We start from the raw sequence: 20,891 nt of genomic DNA on the forward strand, positions 1-20,891 counted from the left end.
CTGAATAATAGAAGTAAAGTTAGTAATATTGGTATAGATTTCAGGCAATGCATTTATTTCCAGCATTGTTAATTACAACAAAAGTGCTGTAGTAATACAATATAAAATGTGCTTTCAGTTTCTTTTAACACTGACTTGAATTGATCCTCAATTTATAGATCAATATTAGTGTTTTTCAAGCTAAAGCAACCAAAAAATACAGCAGATCTACAACAAAATCAAATACCCCATGATGAAATGGCTCCAAAAATCAATTTAAAGATACATGGATCAGCTTTAAATCTATTGGACCGTGACATAAAGTCTCATAAACTCACCATAGAGTGGCACAGAAACACTATAAGAGACTGTAACAGCATTCTGGGCTGTAACAATGATGCCATGGTCAATAAAAATGCCATAGAGCAGGAAAATGTTATTAAAGACTCATTATTTTGTACCACAGACATACTGACTCCTACACTATATAACAGTTTCAGTAAATATAAAAGATCATGAAGTAGTGTAAAGTTATTAAAAAAAGCAATGACCATATGAGCCACACCCAGGAACTGCATGTTGGCATATTACAGTGGTATTTCTTATTCAGTGGTGGAAAGTACATTTGCTCAAGTGTTGTGCTTGAGTACAATTTTGAGACACATTTACTTGAATATTTTCATTTTCTGCCACTTTATACTTCTATCACCTATATTATTTTCATTATTGATTAATCTGCCAATTGTGGCCGATTATTTGATTTGATTATGGAAAATCAAATCATTGTTAAATCACTAAAATAATTTTAAAATTAATAGTTTGTGTGATTATTGATTTTTCTTGTACCTAACAATGTATCTATTATAGGAGATCACTATTCTGAAATAAAGCCAGAAAATAAAATTAATAATTGTGCTACATAAATGTGTTCCAAATATTTTTCTGAAATGAGCCATTCTGTGTGATAGTAAGAAAACATACTTTTACTTTTGGTACTTTGATTTATTTAGCATGACTTTTACTTGCAACACAGTATTTTTGCTTTGAGTAGTTCTTCCACCTCTGGCAGCCTGTAATACAGGACACGCCCAGAGACTTTTTTCCCTATTAATGACACAGCCGTAATGAAAACCTTTCATGCAAACCGGTAGATACAGTATATACACATCCAGTATCACGCTGCACACTGGTAGATAATCACATTTTCATCAGGCTGAGCCCGCCCCTGGTAAAAGTAGGGGCGCTCCATGTGACGCTGGGGCTGTAACAAAAATCCAGTATGGCGGAATCTGTCAGGAGATGAATTTCTTCGTCCCCCCCGTGCGCTGAGGAAAAAAAAAACCCCAGAGTGTAACATGGGAGAGGAATAAAAGCCCTGTGGGACACATGTTGGGACTGCTGTCTTCCTGGTGGCCCGTGTAGGTGAGCTGTTGGTGTGTTTGCGCGCTGTCGGGATGAATGTGTAGCCGAGCTGCGCCGCTTTGATGTTGATATTCAGGCAGCAGGGATGCGATGCACAGACAGGATTCATCAAAACAATGTCCGGCTGAAGTTTCAGCTCTGCTCCGCGTCGGATAAGGCTTCCCGGTCGGTTTTTCACGGCTGCCCGTGAGCACGACTCGCATCTACTTCTGGTAGGAGTGATTTCACCTCTTGGAAGCGTTTAGGTGAAGATTTCCACACGGTTTGTTTCACTGTAGCGGGCGGGAAGTGTGTAGGCAATAAGGGGGGGAATGGACAGGCGATGTTTATTATGCCGATTGTTGCTGAGCTATTTTTAGTGCACGGCCGAGCCTTAGGCTTTAATGCTCAATACATACTACCAACACGCCTCTATGGCCGTATACCAGTGTTATTGGCGAGAAAAATGCGTAAAATGAAGGCACAGGCCTGCGTAAGTGTGTGTTTGAGTGTGTGTGAATGGTTCGGGATGGGCGGTGGTAATTCTCTGCATGCGTCAATCTTTTTTTTTTGTGAATGGGGGCGTACGGTTTGTTGGAGCTGTTAAAGCAACATCAAAGCAGCGCATCACGGCTGCTTTAAAGTGTCATGAACGCTTCAATTTCCAGCTCCCATAATTCCACGGTAATAACATGGTGGAGAGAGTGCTGTTACATTGCTAAAATATTACTCAGTTACAAGTAAAAGCACTGGTGCTAGAAAAATACTGAAGTAAAAGTACAAGTATTCAGAAGTAGTCAGAGTATTAGTTACTTTTTAACAGCTGATGTTTAATGTGTTAGTACATATTGTGGATTTCTTCAAATCTTTAGTCTGACACAGTCATGTCTCCAAATTTTTTGCATTTTATAGTTGAAAGTGCTCACAACTGATTAATCATTAATAATGCATCATTTATATTTATATGCTTTTTTCTCATTTTCTTTTTTTTTTTTTTGTCATTTTAAGTTTGTTTCTTTTTTCTACAAATGGTTCTAATCTCGAGGTGCAGTTGGAAATCGACCCATAAAAGTACAGGTACCCAAAAGTTACTTAATTACAGTAACTTGAGTATTTGTAATTAGTCAGTTCCACCCCTGGTAATTACCAAGTAATATATATTTAAAATTTCTTAGAAATTACCCCCATATTTTATGGTTAAGTGTGTGATAATTATCAAATACCATTTTGGTGTAGTTGGTGGTAATTACTAAGCAGTACATTTGAAATTTCTCTGAATTTACCTGCAAGGTACCCGAAAATTTCATGGTAAGTGTCATTTTCATGCAAGAAGGTGATAATTGCCATTTGACATATTCGAACGTTTGTTGAAATTAACTGCAAATTTACCCCAAATTACCACCAACTACATGAAGATGGTACTTGTTAATTATCACATGATTAGCCATGACATTTGGGATAATTTAATTTGTGGGTAATTTCTAAGAAATTTCAAATATATTTCTTGGTAATTACCACCTGTTTACAATGAAATAACATGAGCTGGAAACTGAAGCGTTATCGTGGTTTTTAGCAGCAGATATTAGTCAGAAATCATGAATTGTGTCATTATATATGTGAGATGAAGTGGAATGAGTGTACCCAACTTTTTGTGACAGGTGTTTACAGTAGCTAGTGTCTTGATTAATACCAGTTTAAGGGATAAATGATGCTTTTAATAACAGAGAAGGCCGATGTACATATGATGAAGGATCAGATGCTGAGCTTTGCAGGGAAAGACGGCTATGAGCTGAAGATGAGCACAAGTTGCAGAAATGAAGATTATTCTGATCTCATAACTGTGTATTGCATACTAAAAGAGCGTAAATATGCTATTTATTATGTCCCCAGTAGGAGCAGTTTATGTTTATGGTTTATGAATTGTTCCAACATTTCAGTGATTGAATGATGGCAGAAGTTCCAGCTATGTTTAATATTGTATAAACTCTTTCAGTTATTTCCAAAGCATTTGCAACTAAAATGCAGTTGCAGTTATTAAATGCATTAAAATATCTGATTTATCGATCAGTTCTTGCACCAAATTACTTTAGTTAATATGTTAAGTTAAAGGTACAGTGAGTGGGGTCTGTCTGAGGTGTTTGTAATTGCATTTTTGGTTTCCCACACCACATTATTTTTTAGGAAAATGTTGCATATCATGTCTTTAAAAGTTTTAGTGTTTGCTCATTTTATCTGGTAAATAATGTTGGCCCATCATTTTACAAAAGTGTCCCTTGGGCAAAGCAAGTTGAGTATCCCTGCAGTAAACTTTCACTGGTATTTTTAATAATTATAAATGACTGTAAATAAAAGCTGCACAAGTAGAACAACTTGAATTAAGAAAAGTGATCAAATATGCTTAAAATGCTACCTTCAAAACTAAAAAAAAAGATTTATACACCCATACTGATATAGACCAGTATAGCCTATAGGCAAGTGTTGGGCCGATAATATCAGTCATGCTTTTTGGCTTGTTTTTGGTGCAATTTTCCACCATAACTCTGGTTTTAACCCATTTTCCAGGTCTGTGTTTGTATTATTTCTTCACTTTGGGCTTTAGGGCTTGTCTCCCCAGATCTGTCACCCTGCATCAAGCTAGCTCTTTTTAGGGACAATGGCCTAGGACACACACACACACACACACACACACACACACACACACACACACACACACACACACACACACACACACACTCATGAATACCCCTCCCGAGACAGATGAGATGCCCTGGGAGAATGGTGTTGCATGAAGCCCCCCTGGAGTGTCAGCTACTCCCCGTGACACACACGTTTGCCTCCCCGCCCCTCCTCGCTCTGCTTTTCCATCACAAAGCGTAAAGCGTGCGTGCGCTGTGCAGTGACCGACTTTTTTGGGGGCAATTTGTCCTGCGGCTGCACTGTCTGGCCCTCTTGTCTTGAGACCCACCCCCCTTAGTGCGTGTGCACACACACACACACACACACACACACACACACACACACACACGCATCCATCCTGCTTCAGAGGACCTCAGAGACCTCTCTGCCAGCACACACACACAAGGGCGTGAACATGCACTCTACCCCCCATGCCCCTGCTGCCGCTGCCCCCCCACCCACCTTGCCCTGGGGCAGTTTTACCCCTTCTATTTGTGGCAGTAAAGTCGACTTGATGCTTTGGGCTCAAGCCGTGATCACATCTGACACTCCAGCTCTAGGCTTGAGGAATGCAAGCTACTCGCCGAAAACAAAGAAAAGAACAATCATTTATTTCCAGAAATAGCAAAATACACCAATCAGCTGCTTCCAAAACAAAGAAAAGACTATTATCCCCAAAAACAAATAAAAGAATCAAGGATTTCTGCTCTGCAAAAATCACATGTTCATGAGACTAACAGAACTATTCCACCCATTTCTACAGTGAAAGTCATACATCATACTTTTTCCATATTTTTTCTTAATCTTGGAGCGCCCAAGTCAAAAAGAAACTATGTCCGGGACAAGCAATTTATTGCCCGATTGGTTTACAGCTTTTTGCAGTGTAAGCACAAGGTTGAACTCTAGCTTGTGTTGAGTTTTTGATGGTGGTCTTGGATCTGCATGGCAACAGCATTTTACTTAAAATGATAGATGTCAAGGAGCAGGATTTCCTGATTGACTGATTAAAAAACAGGAAACAAATCTCTTAAAGGTATAGGTCATAGTTTTACTAAGGTGCTTTTCGAAAGTCAGTGTATTACCCACAATACCCATCCCCAAATTGGAGAAGCAGAGAGGCACACAGAAGCTCAGCTGACTATCATACTGCTCCATATAAGATAACCAGAACTATCCCTTTAAAATTGTTGATAAAAATAAATACTTATTACATTTTAAATGATGGCATTACTTTTATTTAGACTGATTAAGAGCTGACACAGTTAGTTGATTAATTGATCAGTCTGCTGACAGAATAATTGACATGAATGATTTTTTTTAAAGGACTGTCTGTGTTTAATGAAAGTAACAAAACAAAACCTATGAAGATGTTTTCTAATGTGCTGGTAACTTGTGATGGGTATTCTTCCTTAATTTCTCATATATCATATACCAAATGATTATCCTGGATTTATGATTGTCCTGATAAACCTTAGTCCATGGCCTAGACTATTTAAAATTTAATTAGAATTGCTTTGATGGACATAAAACTGTCAGTTCTTTTAACAATTACAGTAGTGATGACCAAGTCATATCAGTTCTATAATGTAAGTGGAATCCAAGACCTCAGTCAACAGTTGTCACTGAAAGATCAATACTTTAAGTTACTGGAAAAAGAGCTGTGTGTGTGTGTGAGTGTGTGTGTGTGAGAGAGACATCCTGATATCAGTTCTCTTTTTTCACAAATTTTAAAATGAGTGTGAAGTACACGTGAGGCCACATGAGGGATTGTTGTGGCAGTAAAAACTGAGTTGGCAGCCCACCATGACTGAATGAATGTACCTGATCGTGGAAATATTGAGTTTTAGAATGAAAGTGACTAAGAAACTGGGTTTAATGCAGATCAGACGTGACTGATACCAAATCCACTTAATAACATCAGTGTCTGGGCCAATACCGAGACAGAATACATCTTGTTTATATGCTGCTATGACACATTGATGTGTGGATCCCAAACCACTGTGAATAAAAAAATCAAATTAAAACTGGTGTTATTATTTTTTAAAAAAGAAAAATAGTGACACAGCCTTTTTTTTTTATCCTCTCTGATAGGTTGGTACCGGTGCTAGACAACGAACTGCCGCTCTGATTGGAGTAGCCGAATCACAAGCCTCATGGGGATTGGCTGCTGCCGCTGGATGCCTGCTTCCTGTTTCCAGCCTTGAGGGATTCTTGAGGGACCGTTCTGAGTGTCGGATCAGCCTGAACACACACGTACTCACGCTCACACACACACACACACACACTCCCAGACATCCACTGTTTTGGCAGGATAACAGCCTCCTGATTGCGGCCCTGTAAATCACATCTGCACTTGTGCAAACACACGTCTGTTCTGCAGTGCACACGCCAAGTGAGGTGCTCACCTGCCGCACTGTGTGGACACCCACCTGACTGACCTGTCAGCGATGACATCACACAGCCACCAAGGTAAGATCCACATCATTACTACTATATCCTTTGTTTCCTTGTCTGTCAGGATGGAATTTAAGAGGTTTTGCGTACTTTTGTTCTGCTAATAACACATATAGGACAAAATTACAATTAGAGGTGCAGCAGTTAGTTGATTAATCAATAAGTTGTAATTTATTACATTAATCGCCAGCTGCTTTGATCAAATGTGAATATTTTATGACCGCAAACTGAATGACTTGGATATTTTATGGACTGAACAACTAATTGATTATGTAGGAAGGGTCCAGCTGCCTACGATAACCCTTTCTACAAATGCCATGATCTGGATGACTGAAAATCTTCACAGACAACTAATTGATTAATCCAGAAAATGTTTGACAGATTAATCATTAGTTGCAGCCCTATGTACAATATCATAATGTTGATACACAGTTCTTGATACACAGTTTGAAGGGTTTTCTGAAAAGTCTTTAAAGGCACAGTTACTGTTTTTTGTGAATTCATTTTTATATTATTATACACATTATATTATTATTATTATTGGTTCTTGTGACATCCCTATTTCATGCAGCTCTTCATTCATGCTTTTGGAAATTAATTCTGTTTTTAGAAGCCTAATGCATCAGTTGGATAGCTGAAGTCCGATTTAAGGGTAGTTGTAAAATTGTAGTAATTTGTGATTTAAGTGCACAAATACCGGCGTAGGAAACTGAGGTGAGATTAAGTTGTAGAAAAATCATGTTTAACTCACTTGTGAGGGCTTGTGAGGAGTTTTAAAACTGACAGGAACACAGACAGAAGGTGAAATTCTGCAGAAACGCCAGTCCATCACTGCCGCTGAAATGCAACAGAAGTAATGACAATCCAGTCATGTTAAGGGAAGTCTCTGTGCTGCGCCATCTGCCATATTGATATATGTGAACATTTTGAACACAGACAGATCACGGCTCACTAAAATCCAATAAAACATTTTAATCTGGTCTTATGACTGTTAATTGGTATGATTCAATATGAATGAGCTCCAAAGGGCGAGGGAAAAAGTCCATAACCCAGCCTCATTAAGAGAGTCTGCTTTCCTCTTTGACACCTAATCAGCCTCAGCTTAGAAGCTTTGGTTTGTGTTTTAGTGAGATGATGAATTATTCGGTAAGCAGCTGGCAGATGAAAAGGTTAGCGTCCTGCCCCGGCCGGCGTGGTACCTGACAGCGCCGACCATGTTTACTTTGTACACCTGGGAGTGTGTGCACTATAAATACCACAGCTGAGGTAACCACAGGGCCCCAAGAGATGTGAATGAGCTGCAGCCTCAGCCGGTGCCCTCAGCCCTCCAACATCTCGATCACTGACACGTGTGAGCTCACGATAGAGGGCAGAGCGGCGATCTGGTGCTCTGCTGCACATCTGTCTGCTATTTTGGTCGCATACATCCTTTCCAGAGAAGACACTTCTCGCCGCAGCGTCAGTTCACTTTCCCCGCCGTCCCCAAGTAGGGCCAAGCGCATTATATTGTTAGATCAACCTTAGATTAGTGCGGCTCAACGGTTAGCATTACACAGCCGATTCTAATTCCTCCACACGTTCGCTTGTCTCCTCTACAAACAGGACTGACGAGATGAATGTCCTGCTAATCCAAAGAAATGATTTTGAGAGCGATTAAAGTACAAAGTGATGTTTAATGGTAAGAAATGTGTTCACCACCTTGAATTAAATAAGAATATGCACTCAAGTTTAATGAAATATTCAAGGAATCTGCCTCTGAGCATGTTTTAACTATTGTATTTGAATTTCTATGATCAAGTCAAGAAAAGAACAAAATCATTCTTTGTTTTGTATCTTTTGTGTATCATGCATTTTACTATATGATTAGTACATTTCGAATTTGAGACTGTAGATGATCACATTAAATTAGCTGTGGCTTAATGCTTAATTATATATATATATATATATATATATATATATATATATATATATCAGGACTTCTCTTATGGTTTAGAAGTCAGAGGTTTTTAGAAAAAAGTAAAGAATTAAGAATTTAACCAGTTATGTCCAGTCCAGTCTGTCTTAGACACTCATATCCCTTTAAAGATCAGTTTTGCAGCCGCTGTACGTTCTCAGACACATTTGGACAGAGAGAGTGAGGGGAGGTGTATTACATGACTGCTAGATACCACTAAATTTTACACATTGGTCCTTTAAAGGGTTACTTCACTGATTTAATTTTGCACTTCCTCAAAGGGCACTCGCAAGAGATAGATTTGAAAAGAACTGTTAAAATTGATATGCTGACTTTAAGTCCAGAGTATGGATCACTCTCTAAAAACACTGGATCCTACATTTCCCATAATGCAACTCAACGATAGCATCTTTCATTAGAGTCGATGAGTAAACAGACCTTCTCGTGTAAATTGGCAAAAAGCCCCTTTAAAAATGAAAATATAGCAGTCACACAGACCCGTACAGCCTTTTTCTGGATCAATAATTGTTTTTATTCTCTCAATTTCATTCGAAACGATACCTCTATCATTATTTTATGATAATACAATTCTTTTGGAAGAAGACAAACAGTGATATTGAATCAATGCCCAGCTGTGAACGCAGCCAAGGCAGGAAACTTCACTCTTTGCTGGCCACAGGCTCCGGCAGCTGATAGAGCAGACAAACTAACCAGCTCCTGTGAAAATATAATAAGGCTTTGCCGTTTTTAATTTCCCACCATGCCCTCCTCTACGTCTCATCTTCACAGTTCGCTTCCCACGAGAGGGGCCAAACGGGGCCGCCCGAGATCTGCCCGGCGTCACCTGCGTTAACTCACCTCTCACCAAAAAAAAAAAAATAGCTGCGATGTGTTGCGCGAGTCCAGGAGAGACGATTCATACCTGCAGCTGCTGTTTCTCACTGTCTTGTTTTCCTCTGAAAAGCCTTCAGAGGAGACAGTCTCGGTCCTCAGAGTGCTGCCAAGTGTGGGCGTCAATTTGAGGTGTTGCTTCTCTCGTTTGAATGACAGCTTGGAGACACACTTGTTGGATGTCGGTGCACGGAGAGAGACAGAAACAAGCAGCCGGGAGACATTTAAAGACATGAAATATGAAAAATTGGCCTTGTGGCGCTTGTTGGACGACGGCGGTGATGTTTAGAGAAGTGCAGGGGAAGAAGTTAGCTCCGTTTGAAGAGATGCATCGGTTCGATCTGTCTGTTATAATTGTTCTTTTGAGAAATAGATGCAAGGAAATTGATCCTGTGGCTTCTGGTTGCATCAGGGTAGTCTGCTGCTGCTACTGTTAAATTGAATTTGTTTGATATCGAGTGTAATTAAACAACATTGGCTTTGTTCTCGGGGTGAACAATGAGACTTTCAGATCCATGGCTTTGTTGTGCTCTTGTGTTTGCAGTGTGATCCGAAGCTGCCAACTTTTTTCCCGAGCTTGCTTTGCACTTATTTGCAATCATGTACCAGTCCTCTAAGTAAAGCCATGAATGTGTGTGTGTGCGTGTATGCATGTTCACCCTCATGCAGCGAGTGTTTGTGAGTGTGCGTGCCTGTCTGCTTGTGTGCCATTTTTGTAATCTGTAAATGAGCTTACTAGCACGCACGTTTTTGATCCAGGACTTACTCATTTTCTTTATTACAGCAGCAGGGGGATTTTAGATTAAATATCATTTACCATAAACCTCTTCCTAGAAAAGTGAAATGTAAAACGCTTTGTCGGGTTTATGTTTCCCAGAACAAAAGGGGGTCAGGCTGATAAGGCCCTCACATCAGTCTTTTTTTTTTTTTTTTTTTTGCAGGCATATCAGCAAACATGTTGGAGTGTTTGCACAGGAGTGATTACTCTGTGTACTGAGAGCTTTAGCACATTAGCCAGCGACATTTGTTTTGCACTCGTACTTAGCGATGAGCTAACATGTTGACCGTGTTTGGTTGAATGGGGCGGTTTCTGTAAATGTCACGCTCAGGATGAATTGCACGTGTAGCTAAATATGGAACACAGTATGTTCAATAAAAACACGCACGGAGATTCAAAACAGAAGCATGATGAGTAACTAGCGCCACCTGCTTGCCAAAGTTATCAGTCAGAAGCATAAATGACCAACTTACAGCAAAATAATTTACAGTTTTGCCAGCTAATGATTGTCTTTGATTTGTAATTCATTGCGCTTCTAAATGTTTATTTTGCTGTACATTGGCTTTTACTCAGAAATGTCTGAAGTCTTCTTTCCCATGATTCTCTGGGGCCCCTCTGTGGTTGTGGTCACTTGCCAAGCACCCTTATCAGTTCCTGGTGACAATCTGGGCTGCCCTCTCTCCACTTAAAGAGGGCGACGACACGAACCACATGTGTCTGTGTGTTTAGAAAAGAAGGACAATAAGAAACACAAGCGGAAACCAACATTTAAAGCAGAGTATGTCATTTAATTAAAGGGACAGTCTGGATTTTTTGAAGTGGGGCTGTATGAGGTACGTCCGTTCTATCCACTGAATGATTCCAGTGAATCCGAACTAAACTTTTAAAACAAAAAAAGGCGCAAAATAGGAGTCTGTTACCTTTGGAAAGAGCAATTTGTTGGTTTCATGCCAGAAAAGGCTGTTTGACTGCAAGGTAAAGCTGTGAAAATGTTTAAATGTAGCGTACAATTAAACAGATATTGATTTTTTTAGGTGGCTAAATATGTTTTGCAGCTGACCCTGTCCACAGCATGACATTACTGGTGCTTCTCTAAACTGCGAGCGTGCCGATTGCCATCCACTGCAGTTAATACATGGAAAATAAATAAGTACCGCATACAAAAAAAACCTAATTATCCCTTTAACATTAGATGAGACCTTATTTCCTTATTGACAAGCATGTATAGGCTACACTAACCACCACAAACCACACTCTTGCACTGATTGATGGAAGAATAAAGTCAGCGTTAATAGCTCAATATTTCCAGGGAAAGAAAAAGGGTAAATCCAGAAGATAGTGTATAAATCATTTAGTACATAAATCATTTTATTATTAGTGTTGTTATCTCACCATCTTTCTTGGGAGGATTGCTCCATATTCATAATTCATGTCAGCGACAGTACCGCCTTCATAAAGCGGAAACCTGCCCGACCTCAGTTGCTTCATTGTGCGCGTGATGCAGGCAGGATGAGTTGGGAGCGAAAATGAAAACATAAGTTTAAAAAGAGTAGCCGGCCTCCTCAGGTGTTACAGTGTCTTATTAAAGAGGGAAGGTGATGCCAACGATTTGTTTTCGTCTTAGTCAGAAGTGCACCAGCTTTCCAGGAAACTCTGCAGTGCTTACCACTGGAGCAAGAGCTGGGTCTGCACATGAGTCATACACACACACACACATACACACACACACAGAGGCCAGTAAGTGGTTGGTAAGTAACTGCCAGGTACAGTAAGTGATTATTTGTGAATGAGAGGTTTGAATTTTGCATTGTTCTATGCAGAAATTAGAAATTAACACATTCCAGGAATAAAAACGTGTCTACAGCAGGATATAAACTGCATTCAGATTCGATTTTTACTGCTTTATTTCACAGGGTCTGTGTGGGCGTGAGCGCCTTTTATGGCTCTGAACCGGTGAACTTGACACAGTGCTCCTTTCCTCGAAGGCTCAGCGGTATCTAGGTTACAAGCGCAACAGTTTCTAAGTTTATACAGCCTTGAAACACAACAAAAAACGGTCAGGAAAATCAAATAAAGTAAAATAAACACTAATGAGTAGGGTCAGGAGGAGATTGCATCGTTTGGGCTGGTACCCAAGATTAGATAATGTCTTCTCAGGCCTCAGGCACTGGCAGATTTGTTGCTTTGCTTATACAGTGTTATGTCTTGTACAAAATAGTTGTAAGTTGTGTTTACATTAGTCAACAGTATGAGGTGACAGTAAATGTTGCATGGCCACATGTTTTTAAGAGTTTATTTCCTGGCAGCGTTGACCAATATATTATAATATTTCCATTGTGCATTGTCACAAAATAAGGTACGCTGTGCATAATCACGTCGTCCAATAAATAAAATAAATGTAGATAATGTCAAGAAAGGAAACTTTCTCCATTAAACAGAAAAATACAACCGCACGCCCTCTGAATTCAAGTTTCTCTCTTTTACCGCACTAAGATGAGCTTAATTTCCTTGTTAAGTCATCGTAAAACACACTTCATTCAGAGGGTGTGTACTGTGTAGTTGTGTAAGTGTCAGTGTCCCTAAGCAGTGGCTCTTGCTGTTTCTTCTGAGGCAAGCCATTATATTGGCGAAATAAAATGTTTTATGTCTCATATTCGACCAATCGCCTGACAGTATTTCAGGGTTGTACCTTTCCTGGTGGTTAAAGCACAAACAAAGTTTAAAAAAAAGGGAAAAAATGGTTTAAACTGAATTACTGCGCTGTTATAATCAAAATTAATTCTTCAGTTAAACACAGAAAACTGGGTGCAAAGAGGCTAAGCATTAGCTCTAACTTAATATAAGCATCCTGGTGGGTTTTTTTTTTGGGTGTTTTTTTTTTTTGTTCTGAAAGGGATATTTCAGATTGTTTGAAGTGGGATTGTATGTCATACTTATCCATGGTCAGTGTGTTACCAACAGTAGATGATGGTCCAAGTTTGAAGAAGCAGAGAGGAGTTACAGCATGGAAACTTAGCAATGTACTGCTCTTAACAGTGTCAAAAGATCAGTTAAAATGTATGCTATATTTAGAATATTCCCACCACTTTTCCTTGCTATCAGTCATCCTTTCCTGATGAGAAACTGGCATTAAATAAGCCAAATATTGCTCTCTCAGTCACTAGTCTACCTCTGCCTCAATCTGTTAGTCTTTTTGTGATGTTGTGTGACTTTGGTGCATCTGAGCTAACCTGCTAAAACACCAAAGTCACAAAATTACACAAACGAACCACTAGATGCAGCGACAGACCCGTAAGGCCGGAGATATGTGTTTTGCGTTCATGCATGTGTAGCGTAAATTTCTGAGGACCTGTCCACAGCTTCTTCTGGCACCAGTTCTCCGGTTGCTTCTCTAAACTGGGGTGTGTCTTGTCTGTCCATGTCTAACTTGTCTCTTAGCTCTAACTTTAACTGTTTAACATACAGACATGAGAGTGCTGTTGATTTTGTTTCATTTAACTCTCATTAAGAAATCAAATATAAATTAGAATATTATCAAAAGTTTCATACCCCTTTTTTTCCCTAAGTGAAATGGCTACAGATTGTATTTGTGTGTGTAATTGTCAGTGTGCTTTCACTATCGGCTCAGTGGGGAGTTTTGGCAGGAGTGGCGAGGGACTGCTGCTGACGTAAACAGTACTACAGACAAGGTAGTGACACACACATGTTATGTCCCCTGGTGTGGGGTTTTTCCCTCGCTGGTTTGGGACAACTGACACAAGGGACACAGAACCCTGTAACGTACTGTACATTACAAGCACGTCCGTATGCACAGATACAGTTTTTTTTTACTGACGTCACCTTAAAGAAATAGGACCCTTGGGTGTAAAACGCTTGCACCCTGATGATTGTGACCTGTTGTAGTGAAGTCTCTGCTCCTGCTTTGTTGTCCACGTTTGTCCTCACGATCCGATCTGAAGTGATAAAAAAACAAAAAACATCCTGGAGGCCGTGTCGTCTAGCCCTCTCAAGGTAATTGTTGTCGTGGCCAAAAACTAATCTTGTAGGTTTATTAGGGCGGCCTCTAATAAAACTCAGGCTCCTGCACCGTCCCCCTGCTGCTGCTGCTGCTGCTGACAGTCCTGTATTTTGCATCATTGCACATGGCAGGGACAGAAAGATTCAACTCAGAATTTTGGCATTTTACATTCATTTTTCCTCTAACTTTTGGAAATATTAGCCATAGAGATGTCTGTGTTCTTTTGGATATTATGGTACTAAATGGCGCTTGGCTTTGTGGGGCTCTAAACGCCAAGAAAATAAATTTGAAAAACTAGCAACGTCTGTTTTAAAAAATCATGACCCAGTTGATATCATGCACAGACCTTTATGTCTACCAAACTGCACCTGCCAACCGGTTCACTGCTCAGAAGGAAGCGTACATTTATTCACAGATGAGAGGCTCATTCTTGTGACAGGGCAGGATGTTAACTAGAGCCAGACAGATATATTGGTTGATCTGATGTTCGCCGAGAACGGCTATATCGGTCTGTATCAGTATTAGTGTCTTGTCACAGTATCAGTATTAGTCTTGTCAGATGTCGGTTGTCAGAAATGTTTTACTTTTCTAAACCACATTTTATGCATATTGAAAAAGTTTTCTTAATCAACCTCTTTTAATTTGTGTTTCTTTATAATTAAGGGAAGAATCCGTGATATATTTAATGTAGTTTATCACAGAATGCTCACAATATGTCATCAGAATTTAAAGAAACATGCAAAGTTGAAGTATTTCATTTATCTGACAACAGCACTACAGCTGTGGCGTCCCTGTTTGAAATTTCTATTCTGAGATGAATCGACTGTTTTAATTTGTCCTTAAATGGAGTTTAAATTAATACAGAATGTTCGCTGATTGAGTAAGAAATCATTAATAATCTTTTTAGAAGGAGTAGATGTTTGCAGACATCTCTACAACTCACACCAAAACAAGCACTTCGCACAGGCCGGAGGAAAAATATGCGCCTTTGATTTTGGGATGAACTGTGCCTTTAATGTTTTTTCCCCTCGTGATGTTGGATTGTTAGTTTTGACGACGTATATCTCCTCAGAATAATGCTACAGCCCATTTTTGTGTCATCTGAAGCATCTTTGGGTCTCACCCCAGCCTTCGATAAACACTGCAGTACAGTACGCACACAGATGTCTGGATGGCTATAAGTCTATATTATGGATTTGCTTTTTATTACACCTGCCAGATACTATTAACAGGGCAGCGGTGGCACAGAGATTTAAGGAACAGACTCTAGACTGGAAGATCACTGGTTTGTACTGACTGGTAAATGGAAAAAGTGAATGAGAGGCACTTTCCTTTCCCCTGGTAGGAGAAAGTGAGGAAACTTATGTGCCCTTGAGCAAGACACATAAATCCTAACTGCTCCAGTAGAGCTGCCACAGTAAGTCTCGGACATACTGCTGAGGAGAACAGTGAAAAAGGGAAGCTTCCTTATCAATTCATGTTCTGAAAAGTTTGAAAATAAAGTGAAATGAAAGTGAAAGCTTATCTCTGCAGTGGTCGCCTATAGAGATTTGAATATAAGGCCAAAGTGTATAGGTGGTTAATGCATTAAATTTACATGTCTCTCATCCTGTGCTCCAGTCTGGACCCATTCACTGACCCCGTTTCATCCTCTTATCCACATGCACGCAATCACACAACACACTGCTTAAATCCAGGGGTGAAGGGGTTAAAAGTTTTCGCTGCAATAAAGAGGGCCCGGCTTATCCCTGAGTCTATTTTTAGAAGCACACACACAAGATATGCGCACGTGCATGCATGGCGAACAAACAATCATTATTTTTGGTCTCCCGTGTTGATTCTCCTCTTCACGTCTGAGCGGTTTGTTGCCGTGTGTCGGGCGGCTAAAAATGGAGCACGGGACGAGCGCATGCATGACACAACCGCCGCCTCTTTTGTGCGCCGGTCAGTGTGATATGAGCATGAGCCTCATCCAGGGTAATTTCAAGCCTTTCACTGTCACGTTTGTCTGCCGTCCACTTGTGCTGACATGTTGTTTCTACCCTACAAAAACCAAATTACGAAATTGTGGCAGATTGCAAAATGCACTTGAGCGGCGTGTTCCCACAATGCTGCACCCGCCCTCCCTCGCTGAACCCGGTGAACAGAGATGAGGTCCCTGCCAGCCAGACAGTTCGTCAGTTCTGTCCTCCCATGTGCCACCGACTTGGCTGAACATGACTAACAGTTCATCCCAGAAAAAAACCCAAGGGGGTGTCTTGTGCAACGGCTGACCCCCTACATGCACAAGCTCCGCTTTGTCCTTGTGCAAATGGGGCGCAGCGCCCGTCTCGTCCCCCCCCAACCCCCTCCAAAAACAAACACCTAATCATGGCCTTTGCATAGGGTGGATGGTCTGGTGTATTAAAAAAGCTCTGTTTTTAATTGGTATTAGGACAGAAGGAGCAGAGAGGGAACATGAGCTAATGAAAGGAACGGGACACATCTTTTGTCCCCGTGTCTTTTGTCTCGTCCCAGCTGAGAAACGGGATACACTGTGTTCTGCCAACGAGCTGTCAGCGGCAATTACGGTTTACACTGCCGCCTCAGAGCCCTATCCTTGTGCCTTTTGACATTGTGCTCCGCAGTGCTTGACAGCGTGGATATCTGGCCTGGGCATCAAGGAAATGCTCCCGTTACGCAAGCGGATTAGAGTCTGATCGTAGCCCGGGCTCGAAACATACGAACACTCGAAAAAGTCAAACTACACCAAATGTTAAACGGTGCACCTGTTACTCTGTATGCATAGTAGCTGCAGAGCAACTGTCATCACACATATTGTGGGTGTTTGTTGTTGTAAGGCATGAGGCCCAGCCAGCCAGGCTTTACAGTTGCATCACAAATCTCCTAGCAACCATGTGTGGCACCATCATGGACGTCCTTTAAGAATCGAGTCTAGATACATGAAAACCACTTTGCATAAAGAGAAACCGTGTGTATGGAAACTGGCGTGTGCACATCTGTTCAGTAATTCATGCATCTATCCATTTTCTATTTCTAATTATTGCTGCACTGGGTCACTGCAGTCAGTCCCAGAATGCACTGGGCAGAAGTCGGGGAAACACCTGTCATAGCTTGACTCATGTGATGAGAAATGAAACTTTCTACCTTTGATGCTTAAGAGCTTCTATATATTGTGTAGTGTTGTGACATCGTTTAATTACGTTGTATGGCCACTACCAACATGAATTATATTGAGCACCAGAAATATTTTTAAATTCACACAGAAAAATTGTTTTCATTGGAGATTTACTGCAGAAAACAGTCAGAAATCTGATTGTCACAGTTGTATTTCAGTTTAGGTGTTTGGTTTTTGACTTTTGATAATCTATTAATCATTTTGAGTCTTTTTTTTGTAGAAAAAATGTCCAAATTCCCAGATTTCAGCTACTCAAATTTGAATATTTTCTGGCTTCTTTACTCCTCTGTGATGGAGAACTGAATATCTTTGGTTTCAGACAAAGGAGGAGAGGATGGCTGGACTTTGCAAACATTTTTATGGATGAGACAACCAAAGGATTAATCGAGAAAACGATTGACAGATTAATCAGTGATGAAAATAATCTGTAGTTGCAGCCCTTATGTTGCTCTATAAAGTCTGATAAAACAACCCAAAGTTGTTGTCAGCTCCTCAGCAAGTTTCATCCACCTCCACTTTGCTTTGGCCGTTCTCTTTTGTTCAAGCCGCAGCATATACCAATACATTTACGGCTTTTTGAATAGTAGTTCGAAACTAGCACTCTGTAAATTATAAATGAGCTAATAAATCACATACAAATGCTTCACCAACAGTCACGGTCATATTAAATGTATAAATCTGAACTGCAGATTTAACACAGGAATTGCAACACTTTGAGTGTGAGGCTTACTGGCTCGATATTACTTTTTCATGCCCAATACTGCAGCCTTGAGTATCTGCCGATACATCTTTTCCTCTCTTAAACAACTAAGCAGTTAATAATACATTTGTATGGATGCACTTTGCTTAACCCAACCATCTAAACAACATCACGCTCAAACTGTGAAACAAATGTTCAGACATAACTTGACTCAGTTATGAAATGAAATGAAACTGCTACTTCTTTTTATTTAAACTTTCGCACATGGAACTTTTACCAGCATTTTTTATCGGTCAGCACCAACGAAAAACATTCAAAATGAAATTTAAATAATTTTCATAATTTGTGACACATCTCTCTTTATGGTATGTAGCTTGAAGTTTTTTTTTGTACCCCCAAAAAATAAGGACAATGAGACAGAATAATAGTGATGATGAATAGTGAATAATAATAATGTGTTTTCACTTGCCCAGTCAGGCAAGTGGGCCAGAAATCTACTTGTCCAAAGTCAATTTTATTACAAATAATAATGTATGTTGTTATGTAGGTCATATGGAGGCATCAGAAATAAATTACAACTGTTTAATTAACAGTTAAAACTCATTTTAGTAGCTTTAAGCCTTAAATGTAAATATTTGATCTAACAGGAAAAGTTAATCATTTACTAGACATGTACCAATCAACTTTTTTTTTTTTAGTTCTGATCCAATTCCTATATTTGACTTTGGATATCTACCGATACCAATATGATACCAGTACCAGTACTCTTTTTTACTTGATGTTTGTGATTATTATGATAATCATCATCAGTATTAGTGATAATAGATGGCCCTCTTTTGCATAATTTCTCATTAGGCATTGCTGGGAGTTTATATTTGCTATTTTATGATCCAAAATGCAAATGTTACTGTTTTTCATACGTTTTTTTTTAGGTTTTTAGAATGGGTCACAAGTCTGATATCTGATGAATGCCTTATGTCAAAATCAGGCCCTGATAGCAATATTGAATTGATGATAATTTAGGTTAATGGATCATATCAGATTATATATTTTTCTCCTGATGTCTGATCCGGTATCAGATAGGCACATCCCTTCTCCTGGGCATGCTGATTTTTGTAACCTAGTCACTGCATTTCTAGCTCCAGCATCTCTGCAGTTATAGTATTTGGTCTCTATAATGGTCTACTGACCTCATGACTTTCATATGTTCAGGACATGAAATGGACAATTACCAATTTCCAACTAATTTGCGATTTTATGTCAAATGATGGCATTCACCGGGAAGCACAAAGAAGCACTTAGACACCGCGCCAAATTGCATTACCGCTGTGTTTTTCCGACTCTACCGGCATGAAATGAGGGTCAGATGGTTGTTTCCGACTGTTCGCGGGACGCAAACTGGTGGCGGCTCACACAGGGGTCACCCATTCTCTTTTATCAGTCGGCATGACGTCAGCCGGTGCCCTCGGGAAGCAAATTTGCGACCCAGAGGAAAAGGCTCTTCAAGGAGAGGCGTGTTTGATTAATCGTATTGTTCCTGTCTGGTTCACCTTGCTCACTGGAGTCACCCTGGACGAAGCAGCCAGAACGGAAGTGCACTGAATGTAATGAGGCTGGAGCATCCTTCCTCTCTTTCTCCTCTCTGTCACTGTCTGTCTTTGTAAACGCCACAGAGACACAGACAGACATCTCATTTCTCCCACATAACAAAGGCCTCTGTCAACATACAGCACGCAGGCCGGGGTCAAGCTCGCCTGTCTCTCCACGCTGTCACAAAACTGCATTTATGCTGCGCAGCGGACAGAGCTCTCCGCCATTCGGTTAGCTCATTACTCCTGCATCCCCCCTCATTTACAGTACAGATCATAACATGCGTGTTTTCAGCGAGCAGTAGCTGCATTAGCTTGAGTCGACTGACTCTCCGCCTGAGGCTAGCCGAGGCTATTTATAGCTCCCCGTCTCCCGATGCTTGCCCAGTGGGACCAAGAAGAGAGGAGAGAAGGAAAGAAAGAAAGAAAGAAAGAGAAGGAGGGAGGGAGGAAAGAGGGGGCTGCTGGGTAACTAGGCTACATTCAAGATTGATGGACCCTGTTGCCAAGGTATAGGGCACTTCTCCTCAGCAAGTGTGTGCTGGTTGTGTGTATGTGGTTTGTTGCCTCACTACATACACACCTGTGCTCCCTCCACGTGCATCTCAGGTATCAAGTGCGCGGTTTGGACTGAAAGCTTACACGCTTTGTCTAACTAACCGCAGACAAAGACATCCGTCCCCCTAATTCCCCACACTTAAGTTGGAGATGTAAAGCTGCTACCGGCAATTTGTGCAAAAAGCGGCGTAGAATTACTCAGAGCCACAGGTGTCATCACACGCAGATGCGCCTCATTTCCATTGCAAAATCCGCCGACGTGTGTGTGTGTGTGTGTCATTTGAATAGACTCGTCAAGAGATATCAACTACCACTGAGGTGGTTCTGTTTGTTTTGGAGGCGGCGTGACCACCTGTCTGCTCTCACAGTATTTCCTCAGCTTTTACATGAAATCTGACACGTCATGTGTTGTGAGAGCACAGATTTGACCCAGAGTCTCGCAAAAGTTTGAGATTATAGAGCACCTGTTCTGAGACTTTCTCCTCTTCATCGTCAGTTTTAATTTTGACAACTTTTTAATTTCGTTTAGTCACTTAATGCAGTGTTCCCCAACCCTGGTCCTCAGGGCCCACTGCCCTGCATGTTTTAGATGTTTCCCTGCTCCAACACACCTGATTCAAATGATCAGGTTGTTGTCAGGCTTCTGCAGAGGCTTGATGACGAGCTGATCATTTGAATCAGGTGTGTTGGAGCAGGGAAACATCTAAAACATGCA

General features: G+C 40.5%; 1 protein-coding gene across 6 annotated transcripts in view; it reads left to right on the plus strand.

Annotated features, from left to right (window-relative positions):
• Nucleotides 1–884: 884 nt before the first annotated feature.
• Nucleotides 885–20,891, plus strand: part of LOC146304636 (histone deacetylase 4-like) — a 73,122-nt gene continuing 53,115 nt past the window's right edge. The window contains exons 1-3 of one of the 6 annotated variants that reach the window (XM_084713345.1): nucleotides 885–1,401; nucleotides 6,148–6,309; nucleotides 6,437–6,525. In XM_084713345.1, coding sequence (XP_084569471.1) covers nucleotides 6,504–6,525 — 22 coding nt within the window. In that variant the 5' untranslated portion in view covers nucleotides 885–1,401; nucleotides 6,148–6,309; nucleotides 6,437–6,503. Of the gene's footprint in view, nucleotides 1,614–6,147; nucleotides 6,526–20,891 lie in introns of all 6 variants that reach the window. The other 5 variants (XM_084713348.1, XM_084713344.1, XM_084713343.1 and 2 more) reach the window with 5 other exon arrangements.

The sequence above is a fragment of the Lutjanus erythropterus genome, chromosome 24 (genome assembly GCF_056507025.1).
Source record: "Lutjanus erythropterus isolate fLutEry1 chromosome 24, fLutEry1.hap2, whole genome shotgun sequence".
Lineage (NCBI taxonomy): Eukaryota > Metazoa > Chordata > Actinopteri > Lutjaniformes > Lutjanidae > Lutjanus > Lutjanus erythropterus.